Raw genomic sequence first — 16,725 nt, 5'->3', positions numbered from 1 at the left:
TTGACGGACGCTCATTGCTTTATTAAAAGATGAACAAGTTATCAAAATGCTTGGAAAAATGTGCCAAATATGATGATAGAGAAAATACGGCGATTCTATGTTGCAAAATGCTAGTACGCGCAAAAAAACGCGCGCGCATGCGCGTGAGCGCGATTTTTTGTCAAATGCTCCATATGGCCTGAAACGTATGCAAACAAAATTTGGGAAGATTTAGAGCATTTCAAATTTTTGCGCGCGCATTAACGCGCGCACGGACGCGTACGCGCATATTTGTGCACGTTTACTGATCTGAAATTGACCGGACGGATATTGATCTTAATCATGATAAATATGAATGAAAAATTCCTTTCCGTTATGAAGATATGATTAAAAGTTGATTTTCACAAAATGGCGCCTGGATGACGTCACGATGACGTTGAGTCTATGAAAAGTCACGCAGTTCTAAGTTAGACTAAGATCTATCATCATGGCAAGTTTCATGATAATGGCTTTTGCCATTCTTGAGATATCCTGCGAACAAAATTGAGGAAGAATAATAATAATTTCTGCTATACAGACACAAAATAAATACTAGACTTTTATTCGTCACTTAGACGAATTAGGTGATACGTATGATAATGGTTTACATAACGAATAATGCATTACACGATATATTATTTTGTAAAATGCTTCTCCCATTTATATGCTTCTCCCATTATGATCTATTCATATGTCAAGATTAAATTGTGTCTCCTTGATCATCATGGATCTAGGGAAGATAGATTGAAACAATATATGACCTTTGACCCTGTGCAGTAACCAGTTACACATTTGACTCTAATTTACATCATGAAGAACACCTTTTGACGATTTTATCTTATTCAAAGAAATGAAAATGTAATTGATAAATGATTATCATCATTATGATAATGATGATCATGATGATAATGATCATGATCATGAGCGCGATCATGACATCTTATTGAAAAAATGAGGGTTGATTTAGATAGCATATAGTCTCAGCTACAACTTACTCAAAAGTCAACAAAATCCAAGCAGAAATAACGGCGATATTGCTCGCAAAAGACAGGAATGTAGACTCCAGATTTGAGAAAAAGTCATCTCCCATAGAGATTACACGCAAAAAGTAATGGATTAAGTGAAAATAGGGTAATAATAAAGTAAAAAGGGTTGTTTGTGACATTATTTGCGATTCTACGTGTTTTAATAATCAAAGGAGATGGTACAGTGAAGGTCAAAAGGAAAAAAAAGTGAAGAAAAAAATTGTTGGAGACACCCGGACTCGAACCAGGGATCTCGAGATTGGAAGTCAAGTGCGTTACCGATATACCAAAACATTTCCCATAGCGATTACACGTAAACGGGAAATGGAATTCTGAAATCCTACTTTGCAAGTGAAATATGAGCATGATCCCGGCATCTAATCGAAAAATAAAGGGCGCACTTGTGATAGCTCATTGTCTCAGCTACAACATATCCGAAGTTCAGCGAAAACGAAGCTAAAACAACAGAGATTTTGCTCGCGAAAGACAGGAGTGTAGAATCCAGTTTTGAGAAAAAGTCATGTCCCATAGAGAATACACGTAAAATGTGAAAAATTGACATGCCTTCTTTAATTGCAAAAATACGCCATGATGCCTTTGTCAAAATGGAAAATTGTGGATTATTTATTTGTAGAAAATTGTCTCAGGTAGAACAAATCAAAATTTAAAAGAAAATCAATCAATATTTACAGAGATACAATCAATTTTCCAAAATTATGCTGACGTCATAATATGCAAATTGAAATTTTGAGTTTGGAGGCCATTATGATGACGTTATGAGTTAATTGAGGGTCAAATGAGACATGAAATCATATCTCCAACTTATAACCTATCTAAATATGAAAAAATATTGGGAGTTTCTATCTATTCTGAAGAGTTACAAAGAATTTTGTATAGACATGTTTTTGCTCATGTATTGTGGATAAAGATAACGCAGGTCCGCGCGCGCTGTCAACTTTGACGGACGCTCATTGTGTTATTAAAAGGTGAACAAGTTATCAAAATGCTTGGAAAGATGTACCAAATATGATGATAGAGAACATTCGGCGATTCTATGTTGCAAAATGCTAGTACGCGCAAAAAACGCGCGCGCATGCGCGTTTGCGTGATTTTTTGTCAAATGCTCCATATGGCCTGAAACGTATGCAAAAAAAATTTGGGATGATTTGGAGCATTTTAATTTTTTTCGCGCGCGTAAACGCGCGTACGAACGCGCACGCGCGCATTTGCGCACGTTTATTGATCTGAAATTGACCGGATGGATATTGATCTTCTTCCTGATAAATATGAATGAAAAATTCCTTTCCGTTATGAAGATATGATCATAAGTTTATTTTCACAAAATGGCGCCTGGATGACGTCACGATAATTTTGAGTCTTTGAAAAGTCACGCAGTTCTAAGTTAGACTAAGATCTATCATCATGGCAAGTTTCATGATAATGGCTTTATTCAGTCTTGAGATATCCTGCGAACAAATTCGAGGAAGAATAATAATAAACTAGACTTTAATTCGTCACTTTGACAAATTAGGTGATACGTATGCTATTTTTTTATCATGAAAGTGTGCCGATAATGATCTTAGATAATGTTCATGAATACGATAATGACGATATTGATGATGATGATTTTTTGGTTTGAAATGATGATGACCATGAAGTGGTATATTTTTAATTGCACAACGGTGGATTACAAATAATGCTGAAATGACATAATTTCCGAAATTTTTCCTCACTTTTTACTAAATTATACGTTTGCATGATTGTGTTTGTTTGAAAATGACAAATTCCTAAATTTACAGCCAGGCAAAAATTTGATTCTTGAGATTCCTACATGTCAGGGCCCGAGGTACGGTGGGGATCGAGAGCCTCGAGCCCCCCCCCCCCCCCCCCCCCCCAATTTTTTTTGAAAAAGTATATTAAAGAGAAATAATATAGAATGAGAGCAGCAAAGTAAGAATAGTTAACTGCCAGTGTTAACAAAATAATGAGGCATCAAAATTTGCTCATCTGACCGTGATTAAATGCCTAAAACCCCTAAGCCTCCGGGGGCTTTGCCCCCTCGATTCCATCTAGGGCCCTATGGCGGGCCCTTAGATGATCATCCGACGGTAATTTAATGCCTAAAACTCCTGATTTTGGGGGGCTCTGCCCCCTGGACCCCACGCCAAATAGTGACCTGCCAGTGTCACAAAATAATAAGGTATACAAAAAATTATGGTTATAATTAAACGCCTAAAACCCCTGAGCTTCCGGGGCGCGAATTTTTTTTCCGTACTCGAGAGAGCAAAAATCCCATGTGCGCATGCGCGTGGACTTATGATTTCTCTGCTACTTCCCATACGAAATGTACATGTATTCGCATGTACTGTGCACGATTCGCGTTCTACGAGTAAACGATGGCATAGTAGTCTTCAAACACAGACTCTGATTTGCCAGTTTGACAAATCAATATGCGTATGTGTCGCGATGTGCTTATTCAAGTCTGTGTAGTTGTATGATTCAGACCCAGTAGTGCATATGGAAATACATTGCAACTTGTATAGAATGGTATAGTAGTCTGCAAGCACAGACGCTAATCTGACAGTTTGACAATATACTAGTAGTGTGCTGAGAAGTACTTTATTCAAGTCGCCAACTTGTATAGAATGGTATAGTAGTCTGCAAGCACAGACGCTAATCTGACAGTTTGACAACATACTAGTAGTGTGCTGAGAAGTACTTTATTCAAGTCTGCGTAGATGTATGATTCAGACCCTACTGGTGCGTGCGTTAGAAATGCATCTCAATGTGTAGAGTGTAGTATAGTAGTCTGCAAGGACATAATAATATATTGTGTATTGATGAGTAGTGATTTTATGCAAGTTTGTGTAGTTTAATGATTCCAGACCCCATGGTAGGCCTATGTATTGTGCCACTGCTCTCTCACACTCTTTCTCTCTCTCTCTCTCTCTCTCTCCATATCTCTCTCTCTTTCTCTCTCTCTCTCTCTAGCCCTCCCTCCAGTATGCTCGCACTCTCTGTATTACTTTTATTTATAATCATGGTCTGCTGAGAGCCAGAAGGATGTTAACTCTTAACACAACGAATGCCCTTTTGGCTCTGAACAAACCCACACACCATGAGGTCATTTATTGGCCTTCTCAAAACCGTCATTCTGTAATAATATTTCTAACTTTGGTCTAATAACTGTGCTTGCATACTACTATGCCACTCTATAAGTTGAGGTGCATTTCCAATACACGCACCAGTAGGGTCTGAATCATAAAACTACTCAGACTTGAATAACACTATTTTGTCAAACTGTCAGATTAGCGTCTGTGCTTGCAGACTACTATGCCACTCTGCAAGTTGAGATGCCTTTCCAATACACGCACCAGTAGGGTCTGAATCATAAAACTACACATATTTGAATATAAAGCACTACTCAAGACACTATGTTGTCAAACTGTCCGATTAGCGTCTGTGCTTGCAGACTACTATACCATGCTATTCAATTTGGGATGCATTTCTGTAAGCACTAAAATGTCTGAATCATACAACTACTCAGACTTGAATACTAGTACTATTGCTACGCACGATATATGCGTAATTGTTTTGTCAAACTGGCAAATCAGAGTCTGTGTTTGAAGACTACTATGCCATCGTTTACTCGTAGAACGCGAATCGTGCACAGTAGATGCGAATACATGTACATTTCGTATGGGAAGTAGCAGAGAAATCACAAGTCCACGCGCATGCGCACATGGGGTATTTGCCCTCTCGAGTACGGAAAAAAAATTCGCTTCCGGGGCCGGCTCTGCCGCCTCGACCCCACCAGGAGCCCTAAGGCGGGCCCCTGAATGCTTATCTGACCGTAATTTATTGCCTTAACCCCTGAGCTTGCGGGGTCGGACAAGGTATCAAGATGTGTTTATCTGACCGCAGGCGCGTAGCAAGGGGGGGGGGGGGGTGGGGCGGTTCCCCCCCCCCCCAAATCGGAAGACGACGTAGGAAGAAAAAGGAGCAGACAAAGAACATCTTTGAAATTCAGACAAGGATTAAGAGTATAGAGAACGGTACAACGCATCGTTTTTTTTTCTCTAATAATAAAACGTCAAAGCGCAGGAGGGGAGGGGGGGGGGCTGAATACAGACGAGGATTCAGAGGCGAGAACGGTAATACGAATCTTTAATGATTTAATGGAACGTAAAAGCTTCTGCGCTTTGCGCGGGATGAAGGGGGAACTAAATTCCGATGAGGATTATTTTCGAGAACGGTAGAACGAATTTAATCTTCATTTAATCATTAGGCTAATGATTAAATGAAGATTAAAAGCTTCCGCGCTTTGCGCGGGAGGGGGGAACCTGAATTCAGACGAGGATTAAGAGTCGAGAACTCTACAACGAATCGTCTTCTTTCTCTAATGATTTAATGAAACGTAGAAGCTTCCGCGCTTCGCACAGGAGGGGATGGGGGGGGACTGATTTTAGACAAGGATTAAGAGTCGAGAACTGTACAACGAATCATTTTCTTTTCTAATGATTTAATGAAACATAAAAGCTTCCGTGCTTTGCGCGGGAGGGGGGGGGGAAACTAAAATCAGACGAGGATAAAGGGTCGAGAACGGTACAACGAATCGTCTTCTTTCTTTAATAGTTTAATAAAACGTCAAAGCTTCTACGGTTCGCGCAGGAGGGGGGGGGGTGAATTTAGACAAGGATTAAGAGTCGAGAACAGTACAACGAATCGTCTTCTGTATCTAATAGTTTAATGAATCGTAATAGCTTTCGCGCTTTGCGCGGGAGGGGGGAAACTGAATTTAGACGAGGATTAAGAGTCGAGAACTCTACAACGAATCGTCTTCTTTCTCTAATAATTTAATAAACCGTAAAATTTTCCGCGCTTAGCGCGGGAGGGGAAAAACTAGATTCAGACGAGAATTATTTTCGAGAACAGTACAACGAATCGTCTTCTTTCTCTAATAATTTAATAAACCGTAAAATTTTCCGCGCTTAGCGCGGGAGGGGAAAAACTAGATTCAGACGAGAATTATTTTCGAGAACAGTACAACGAATCGTCTTTTTTCTCTAATAATATAATGAAACGTCAAAGCTTGGGAGGGTGAAACTCCCCCCCCCCCCCTGCACCGACCCCCCCCCCTCGCATTACGTCACTGTTGGTCACCATTACGTACCAATATTTGGCTCGCATGATTTTAAATTTGGGCCTCCCCCCCCCTAAGAAATCCTGGATCCGCGCCTATACCTGGCAACAACTAATGTAACTATAACGCACTTTTTTTTTGTAAATAAAAATTGTCTCGTTGAAAGTTCAGGCTAGAATGATTGAATTACACACTAATTGATGCCACGCTTTGGTATCCGTAGCAGAATTAGCTCGCACACCTGTACGAGCTGCCTAAATGTAGATTACATTTCATCGGGGCACGCGGCCCCGGATCCAACATAAGTAGCATTCTTTAGCAATACAAATAACATTTGCCTGCTTTACAATCGTACCGCAGACAAATAATATTTTTACCAGGTGAATGAAATAGTTTGTATTGAGGCACTTTACAAATTAAGACGTATGCATTAAATTTGGTTACATTACGAAAATGGCTTATTACAACAAGCCATTTCGTAAATACTATCTGCGCATGGGCTAGTGTTGCTAGGTAGGTCAAGCCTACTTTGCAGTTTGTATTGAGGAACTTTACAAAGACTTATGTATTAAATTTGGTTACATTACGAAAATGGCCAATTACAACAAGCCATTTTGTAAATACTATCTGCGCATGGGCTAGTATTGCTAGGTAGGTCAAGCCTATTAGCAGTTAGTATTGAGGAACTTTACAAATTAAAGACTTATGCATTAAACTTGGTTACATTACGAAAATGGCCAATTACAACAAGCCATTTTGTAAATACTATCTGCGCATGGGCTAGTGTTGCTAGGTAGGTCAAGCCTACTGAGCAGTTTGTCCAACATGGCAACAACTAATGTAACTAACGCACTTTTATTGTAAATAAAAGTTGTCTCGTTGAAAGTTCAGGCTAGAATGATTGAATTACGCACTAATAATGATGCCACGCCTTGGTATCCGTCGCAGAATTAGTTCGCACACCTGTTCGAGCTGCCTTTGCAAATTACATTCCATCGGGGCTCCTGGGCCGGACCCAACATAAGTAGCATTCATTAACGATGCAAATAACATTTGCCTGTTTTACAATCGTACCACAGACAAATAATATTGTTACCAGGTGAATGAAATAGTTTGTGTTGAGGCACTTCACAAATTAAGACGTATGCATTAAATGTGGTTACATTACGAAAATGACCTATCACAACGAGCCATTTTGTAAATATTATCTGCGCATGTGCTAGTGTTGCTAGGTAGGTCAAGCCTACTTAGCAGTTTGTATTGAGGAACTTTACAAAGACTTATGCATTAAATTTGGTTACATTACGAAATGGCCTATTACAACAAGCCATTTTGTAAATACTATCTGCGCATGGGTTAGTGTTGCTAGGTAGGGAAAGCCTATTGTAAAAGATGTTACGTACCTTTGACATGGGTATATAAGGGGTCTGACAAATGCATATGTGTGACATTTTGATAGCAAGGACATTAAGGATAACAAGATGTCGACTAAACACTCCTCAGTTGAATTGATGATTGTAGAAGGTTTTGAACTGAGAAAAGTGAAGGCGCCGAGTGGTCGCCAATACCTTTTTGGAAATGTCATCGAAAGTGGTAGAGAAGGTGTAATTAAGGGGTGTTTTGTTAATGAGGTAACGAGCGAAGCGGCTGTGGACCTCGTCAAATTGAAGGCCGGTGACAAAATCATCATAACGCACGTGGTGGGTAAGGGAGGCCCCAGTCTCCGTTTGCTAGCAAATGCGACGGTAAGTGAAAGTTTGGAACTTTTTGGTGTCTATGTATGGATTTTTGTGTTGAGTAAGCGTCCACTTGACAATATATGATCATTTATTTAGCCTAAGGCCATTAAAAAAATATATACATGTTTAGCGTCCCCGCCCGTTTCCTTTTTGGGGGCCGCCTCCTATTTTATTTTTTTTGAAACTTTTTTTTTTTTTCATGTTTTTTTTTTTTATTTATTTATTTTTATTTTTTTAATCAAAAAAAATAAAGAAAAAAACATGAAAAATACTGCTAAAATTGATCTATTTCTGATTAAAAAAAAAAAGAAAAAAAAAAAAAAAAATGTCGGCGGCCATCTTGAAAAGTAGCCCGACTGTTAGGGAAAATGTACCGAGCGGTCATTTTGAAAAGAAAAAAAAAAAAAAAAAAAAGGGCCTCCTTTCTATTTTTTGAAAAAACAGGACGCTAAACATGTTTTTTTTTTTTTTTTGCCTAATCAATGGTTGACTAAATTGTGAATTATAATTTGTTTTATTCATTGAAGGGCTTTTAATAGGCCTGTACTAGATACATTTGCTTGACTAAATAAAGCAATAATATCATTAACAAAATTATTTGAAAAAAGTAATATTTTGTCTTCGATAACCATTAGAGGTATGGTAAAACTATATCCATTCCATTTAGCCTAATCAATTTTTGGCTAAAAATAATTTATATTTAATTTTAAATCTGTAATGGTTAAACGGTAGTATAAATTATCAATATGATTTAGTAGCTTAAATATTTGTTGATTTTTTGTTGTTTTTTGTTGAAAGTATGGCTTTATTAATTTGCAGTTTCATTATGAAGGATGGTATTTATATTAAGGTAAATATGTTTATACTTGGGGCCTTTAAAAAAATGGTTTATAGTGGTATTGTTGTAGAGAAGTGGCTATGTATCACAATCTTTAAATAGTTATAAATTGTATTTTATTGATATAAATTGTATTTTTAGGTGTTTTCTGAAGTCGTCGATTTCGACGTAAACAAGGAAGCAGTGGACAGCTTTATCAGGCCGAAAAGTGTTTCTGTCTCTGAGGCTCGGGGGAGCGCCCCAAAAAGAAGAATGACAGTTGAAGGTGATGTGATCGAGGTATGTATTTTGCTGTTGTAAAATGTAACAATTGTGACGATTTTTTGTTTAACTTAGTGATTTTGAATCGTAAAAGAAGTTTTTTCAAATTGTGAGGATTTTATGAAACATTAAAAAAGATATTTATTTATATAAACATTATAAATGATATCATATTACGATTTGAGTGTATAGTGTAATGCATTATACATTATACTGGGGAAAACCAGAAGTGCCAAGTGTGACGGACATGAGTGCTATACAAAAACACACTATTGTTATTTTCAAATGTTTTTGTATTTTTCGAATTAAATACGTGATGTACTTGTTTATGGTGTTTTGCAGGTAGGCCAACTTGTGGAGAGTGGAAGTTACAAAAGGCGGGTAATAACGTTGAGACAGCTGGGTGATGACGATACTCAATCGATACCAATAACCCTATGGGGCGAGAGCGCTTCTCAGGATGTAGCAGAAGGACTGTCTGTCCTGGTGACGGCCGTCATTAGAGACGCCAATGGTCTGCAGGGGTCGGTGTCCACGAAAATTGAGGTAATTTTGTTTGACTATAGGTTTTCCCGCCCAATTTTATCAGAGTTGCATTTCGAGTTCATACATAGGCGTTTAAGTTTGAATGATATTTGTCAACTCTCTGCTCTCATGGTTCATTTTCATTTTTTGAGCTTTCAATTTCGTTTTATCATTTCTTTTGAATTTTATTTAATTCAGAGAAAAATCCATTTAATTTAATGACCAATTTTGCGCCAGCTGGATAGACGTTTAATTTGTCTATTTGTGAATTTGAATACATTAATGTTTATTATGGCAATGCAGGCGCTAATTTGAATGAATTTACTTGCTTTTTTAATTTGAACGCGCTTTTTGCACGCTGATGTGGGAAAATCATGAATTGCATGTTTATACAATCAAATTGAATGAACTAGATAGCTTTTTGAATGTTTTTTTTGTTTTTATGTTGAGTTGCACAGTTTGATATGTCTACACACGTACCAAATTAATCCGACACGTAGACACAAAATGATCTCGGTGATTATTCAACTTTGCTCGAAATTGAATGATCGCATCGTTAAATCAGATGCCACTTTAGTTGTGATTTTGTAGGTTTGTTTTGAACTTTTCATGATTAGTCATTGATTTTGTTTGTGTTTTAAACTGAAGGGCAATTAATCCAACCCTTGTAATAAGTTTATGTGTATAAAAGCAGAACTGAAATAACACAAACAAAATGGCAAAAGTTTGAAATGAATCGACCAATAGTAAGGAAGTTATGAATGTTTGAAATATGAGATTACTCAGTCTATGCAAATCTCAAATTGGTAGTTCGGTCAGTGGATTGTGACGTAGGACGTGGATCAGTCTCTCATTTGTCGTGTACAAAAATACCATTATTTTTTGTTTTTTTCGTATGTTTGTTCTCCCTTGGAACACTACTCAAAATTATAGATAGCATAGTATTTATAGGTCCTTTAAAAAAAAAAACCCTCCTGAGCAATGAATTTTCGAAAAAAATACAAATTTAGTCATTTATATGTTGGAACAGATGGAAAAGTAGCCGACACTATATCACATTGGCATTACTGGTTCAGCCAATTTGAAGTGCTCATAGGTATAGTGATTACTACTTTTAAAAATTCATAACTTTTTTATATTCAACTTTCATCAGTTTGCTTTTGTGCTTTGTATTAGATTAGTACTCTATTTGGGTTAGATTTTCCTTTAATGTTCATTGGTTTAAAAATGAGTTGTAAACAATTATTTAAAGCACATTTTGAAACAATAGTTTCTTTAATCATTTTTTAAAGATTTTTTGTTAAATGTTTGAAACTTGAAGACACCGTAACATGAGTTAGTAGACAGAACGTTTTTTCGAGAGAAAATCAGTGCGAGTGGGACAAAAAGTCTCCGAATTTGTCTTTTTACGTTGAGTTTAACGCCGCCCATAGAGTAAGTTTATATCATGAAATACTCAATACTTGTTTAGTAAAGGATAAAAATGTGTAGATTAATTCAATGTTGAGATATAAACTGTGCAAGATTTTGTGTCTATGAGACTATGTGTCGGATTAATTTGGTACGTTTGTGTACACATACACTCAGCTTCAAAGAGGTCAGTGTGCGCGCTGTTGAGACTTAAAGATAAACTGAGTTCTGGTAATGCGATTGCATTGTGAAAGAAAAGGTGTGGAATGGATCAGAAAAGTTGATCATATAGCATGTAAGTAATGGTGTGTAATGCAAGGTTTTGGAGTCATCAAACTCATCATAAATTTGGCAGAGTCTTGGTAAAGTAACAATCACTTACACAGAAAGATGTATATGGGACAACACACATGGTGTCGGCATGGTCGGGGCTAGTACTAGATCTAGTAGTACCCCTATATATATTATCGATGTTCCAATGTGTTCCTCCTTCAATACAAGCCCTTTTACGATGCCTGTTTAATTAATATATTAAAGATATAGGCCTAGGTCTAGATCTAGATCTACAGTACTTGACTTTTGGTTTTAAAAAAGAAAATCAATTTTCACAGAATCAAATGAAACTTAAACTGAATATTCAAGATTACAAATTGAAATTTGCCAAACGATTTTGGGTACAAAGTACTACCCTGATTTTTTTAATCTTTCTATGCTCATTACTCAGCCAGTATACATTTTCTTCCAAAATTGTTTGGCACATGACATTTATTTGTAATCTTGAACATTCAGTGTAAGTTTCGTTAGATTCTGTGAGAATTCATTTTCTTTTTTTACCACTAGGTCTAGGATCTAGAACTCAAGTTTATCTTTAAGTTTAACGCGTCTATCGGTCAAATGTTAGTTGTTTATTTTTTTTAAAACGCGTAAATTTAGTGGAAATTGAATTTAACGCAGAGACACAAAGTATTGTAGATATATGTAGAAGTGAGTGTAAATGGAGTGAGGTATTTGATTAGACCATAGTTTATTTACTTAAAAATCAAGAAAACCAAGATTGGTTTTGAGAGTAGCATGAGGAAGTATTAAGGAGGAAAAGAATCCAAGATTCAAGTAAGAGTTGATTTCACCATCTAATGAAATCAGGCTTGCAAAAAGTAGGTCACTGTTATTAGGGTCATTCACAAAATGAAGTGTCTTAAGGACCTGATATATTATTTGGTTTGTAAAAATACTGCATGCATTGTCTATTGAATTTTGGTTGCTCATATGAGAGAGAAATTGGTTTATTTGGAGAAAGTAAACGTGTATGTATAAATAAAAAGCAATTTTAAATAGACTCTATAGACTATCTAGATCTAGAGGTTTATATGCAAGTGTATAAATTAAAACATTTAGATTCTAGGTCTAGTCTTGGCAAATAATAGAATGCCATGCTATTTATTTGTATAGAATTCAAGTCCATAGCAGAAAACACTTAATGAGTGCGCATAAAATGTATGCAAATTTTTAAAGAATAATGGCGCTAGTGTAGTTTCGTATCTATTTTTTTTAGCAGTTTAATATCCATTTTAATTTTTTAGCAAATGAATTTTAGCACAATTTTTTATTAATTTCAATCGTAATCGTATAGACCTATTGCATTTTTCACCTGAATTTGGATCACATCCGACATCGGGAAACCTCCGTTTAGGGCTTCGATGTCGACGTCGTCGCTCAGTACTAAGGCCATGTAACAAAATATGCATGTTTAGCTTCCCCTCCCGCTTTTTTGGGGGGGGCCGCCTCCTATTTTTTTTATTTTTTTATTTTTTTTTGAAAAGAAAAAAACATGAAAAACACTGCTAAAATAGATCAATTTCTGATTTAAATTTAAAAAAAAAAAAAAATGTTGGCGGCCATCTTGAAAAATAGTCAGACTGTCAGGGAAAATGTACCGAGCGGCTATTTTGAGCGGCCATTTTGAAATAATTTAAAAAAAAAGGGCCTCCCTATTTTTTTGAAAAAAAAGGATGTTAAACATGTTTTTTTTATTTGGCCTAATCGTGTAAGTTGGGGCTCTGATCGGATCGGAAGATCGGAGCGACACCCTCGTACCTTTGATCGGTATCGGACTTGAAGATCGACACCAAAAATCAGCTGATTTTTTGTTTATTTATTTATTTTTTTTTATGACGAAAATTTTCAATTTTCATAAAGTAGGCATGCATTATAATCCAAGATGGCGGCCCGCATGTTTTGCCTCTTCTCTTAGACCAATATTATTAATTTCAAAGTCATGAAAAGTCACTAGATATAACAAACATGGTCTACAACAACTTCACATGACAAAATAATCCCAGCTATGAATTTTGTAAAAGCCTTTGATAGCCAAAAACTTGAAAATTTTTGTCATTAAAAAAAAAAAAAAAAAAATTCTGCCAATGTTTTTTGGATCATTTTTATTGATCGGCAATCGGAAATTATTATCTGATCATTCCTGATCGGCTCAAGATCGGCCCCCGATCCACAGGCCTACCCAGTACCGTCTCTATGCTAGTCCTGCACCTCAAACCTTGTATGGTGGTATCATAACATGCACGATACCACCATACGAGAAGTCTGCATAATTTTGGACTGATAGCTTCAGTTTGAGGTGCAGGACTATAGCATAGAGATGATTGGTACTGAGCGACGACGGTGACATCAAAGCTCTAAACGGAGGTTTCTTGATGTCAAATGTGATCCAAATTGAGGTGGAAAATGCAATAAATGATTATGATTAAAATAAGTAAACTATTGGGTTAAAATTTCTTTGCTAAGAATGGATATTAAAGTGCTAAAAAAAATGAATACCTAACAACACTAGCGCCAGAATAATTTGGTCATTTTTTGAGTTGTATAAAAAAATAGGAGATTTACAAGTTTGATAAATTATCATTTTGGCTGAGTTGAAAAACAGCAACAGTTATTTAGCAAGGTACATGTAGATTGAATGCACAAAAAAAAAAAAATCAAATTTGTTTTTGCGCATTGTTATTTAGGTCAGTTGTGAAAGTCACTTTGATAGGTGTATGTGACAAGTTATTGGATTAAGGTGATACATGAACAAAGCACATGCTTTTAGCACATTGGATTAAGGTGATACATGAACAGACTTGGAGCACGTGCTTGTGTTGTGAACATCATAGAGTTAATATTGATTGGATTTTTGGCAAGAAATACATTGAACCATTCAATGAAATATCTTGTGTGTAACTCTATGAATAAGTATTTTTTTTAATACTACTGTAAATATGTCAATGTTAACACCGGATTTTCTATCTGCATTTTCTCTTTGAGTGCAGATTGAATAAAACCGTTATCGAATAGAAAGTGGCGTCCGTTCTTATTTATCGAGTGATTCACACCATTATGATTACATTTTTTTGTTGTAATAATATTATTTAATTTTTTTCTAGGTTTTAACAATTTTGTTCGACGTGGCATCTTTTCAAATTCAAAGCCCAGTAGCTTGTGAGAGTGTCATATTTAATTTACTTTTATTTCTCATTTTAAGACATCATTTTACTCATAATTTTTTTTTTTGTAATCTAGTCAAACTGTCAATTTTTAAAAGTAACCCTTTAGTTTACAGATAGGCAGGAATCATCAGTTAAGTACATGCCCGACATATTTTTTTTTGGCGGCATCGAAGATGGTTCAAAGGGAATGAATTAGATATGACTCCCATCTCTTAAAACTCTTTGGTACTTTGAATGAAATATGTTATGTGTACTACTGTTTTGTCACAATATGTTTGTATTGATATTTCTTTGTCTTTTTTTGTTTTATTTTTGCATTTATGTAGATGGTGAAAGAAAAATGGGTAGAGGGAGAGGTGATTGGCGTGAGAAAAACAAGGTTTGTACTTTTTGGTGGTTATTTGTTATGTGTATTTTATGTTTTTATTGTAGTGCATGTACACATGTGTACAGGTGTAGGTGTAAAAAGTCTTTTTTTTTTCCATTTGCATAGTGAGACTAAATTGGTTTAGATTTTTGTATACTCTCTTACATGTAGCTCCGGCAATTGTGTATAATTAAGAAGAATTGCGTAAATGCCGAATCCGTTCCTAGCTTTTAGAATGATCATTGCCGTTTTGTTTGTTTTTTGATGTGCGTAAATGTTTTTATATTTAGATTTTTGTTGTTATAACTGGTACATGTACATGTAGTTGGATTACAATAGAACCCGGTATAATCGTAGCGTTAATTTTAGGGGTAATTGTGCATTTTGTGATGAAAAGCATCAAATTTAGTAGGGGAGACCGAGGACAATTGTAACACTTTTGTTCAATTTCGACATCAACTTTATTATAATTAAGAAATTAAAGGTATATAAAATGAAAGATGCATATCTTGGCTTGAAATATGACTCGGTTTGGGTTAAGTGAAATAAATTAAGAGCACATTTTTGAGGGGTCCAAGAAATTTGAAAATTTGGCCGACTGATATTTTGTTTAGTTAGGGAGGGGGGGGGGGGGGGGGGTGGTAAGATCACCTTTTTAATATTTTTTTATTAAAACAAATTTGAGGGGAGGGTTTTCCTCAAAATCGCACACATACAAAATATTGAGGGGGGGGGGGAGGGGGTCGACCCTCAAACCCCCCCTGCTTACGCGCCTGGGTGGAGAAAATGATATTGTGTTTTTCAAATTCTGCTTTTGTGATCTGTTGTATTCTTTTGTTTTAATGGCCGCCATAGTGTCCTTTTTCCTATATAATGTTAACAACTTGAAATAATTATATTAAAGGTAATACAAAGTTTTAATATGGGGTCATGAATTTGGTTCAAATTAACATATTGGAAGCATATGCGATCTTACAATATTCAGTTAATCGTTGTTGCGGTTGAAATCGAGTCTAAAGTTATGAAATTGTAAATAATAAACTTTTGATGTTGTATAGCTCTCTCTCGAGGTCAAGATATTCATTAAGCTATAAAACAATGTTTCTTGACTAAAATCAACCGATTTTAGCTAATCCTGGTTGGAAATTATATATCACAACTACATATTTTGAGGTTTTCATGGTCGCATCTACCATGTTTCGGGCATAGACGCTAATTGAAATTTATCAATATACCAGGAGCACCGGTAAATTTTTATATTCAATTTTTTTTGTAAGCATTAGTGTTTTAGGGGCTAAATTTTCTAGTGCTTATAATACATCCACAAAGGCATCAAAATATATCAAATTGTCAAGAATCACTATCCGTTTCCGTTTTCACTCAAATTTTTATATTATTTTTAATTGTACATCTAGTATTGAAGTCACTACCTTAGCACTACTATCTCTCATCTTAACAATGTAGTTTCGTGTAGGCTTAGTAATTATTTTGAATTCATGCACATGTTGAAATTCCAGGCTCTAAATTTAGACAAACTGTAGGGCCCCATTTTCTAACTAAAGTCCCATTTTTTATATATATATCAAGGCTTTATAAAGACATTGAGTTGTGAAATATGTGTATAAATGGCCCTTATTAGGTTTTTAAATATATGTTAATTGTATTTTCATTTTCTTTTTATATAGCGTACCCATGCGTATCATGATGAAAAATGGAAATTGCATCAAGATCGCAGACGGCATGGACGAAAATCTCGTATCCTCCCTCCTTGGATTTCCAATAAGGTATAAAATTGGGACAGATGGGATTGCTGTTGAGATAGAAAAGTTGTAATATGTTTTTTTTATATTTCGTTATATAGTGCGTCCCACAAAAAAAAGAATCCGAAAAATTATTGAT

The 16,725-nt window shown here is 35.8% G+C and overlaps 1 protein-coding gene across 1 annotated transcript; it reads left to right on the top strand.

Moving 5' to 3' along the window:
• Positions 1-7,401: 7,401 nt before the first annotated feature.
• Positions 7,402-16,725, top strand: LOC115929382. Its single transcript, XM_030998266.1, has 5 exons — positions 7,402-7,931; positions 8,905-9,042; positions 9,367-9,570; positions 14,786-14,838; positions 16,512-16,725. The coding sequence occupies exons 1-5, from the start codon at positions 7,668-7,670 to the stop codon at positions 16,657-16,659; spliced, it is 807 nt and encodes a 268-aa protein (XP_030854126.1). The 5' UTR covers positions 7,402-7,667; the 3' UTR covers positions 16,660-16,725.

This window comes from Strongylocentrotus purpuratus, unplaced genomic scaffold, assembly GCF_000002235.5.
Source record: "Strongylocentrotus purpuratus isolate Spur 01 unplaced genomic scaffold, Spur_5.0 spur5_scaffold_4, whole genome shotgun sequence".
Classification (NCBI taxonomy): Eukaryota; Metazoa; Echinodermata; class Echinoidea; order Camarodonta; family Strongylocentrotidae; genus Strongylocentrotus; species Strongylocentrotus purpuratus.
The sequence above is the reverse complement of the archived record's forward strand: the minus strand, read 5'-3'. Positions and strand labels throughout refer to the sequence as shown.

Excerpts from the sequence above, each read along its gene's own strand:
- LOC115929382 (XM_030998266.1), top strand. The coding sequence starts at position 7,668 with ATGTCGACTAAACACTCCTCAGTTGAATTGATGATTGTAGAAGGTTTT. Across the intron at positions 9,571-14,785 it reads CGGTGTCCACGAAAATTGAG|ATGGTGAAAGAAAAATGGGT; the intron begins GTAATTTTGTTT and ends GCATTTATGTAG. Across the intron at positions 14,839-16,511 it reads ATTGGCGTGAGAAAAACAAG|CGTACCCATGCGTATCATGA; the intron begins GTTTGTACTTTT and ends CTTTTTATATAG.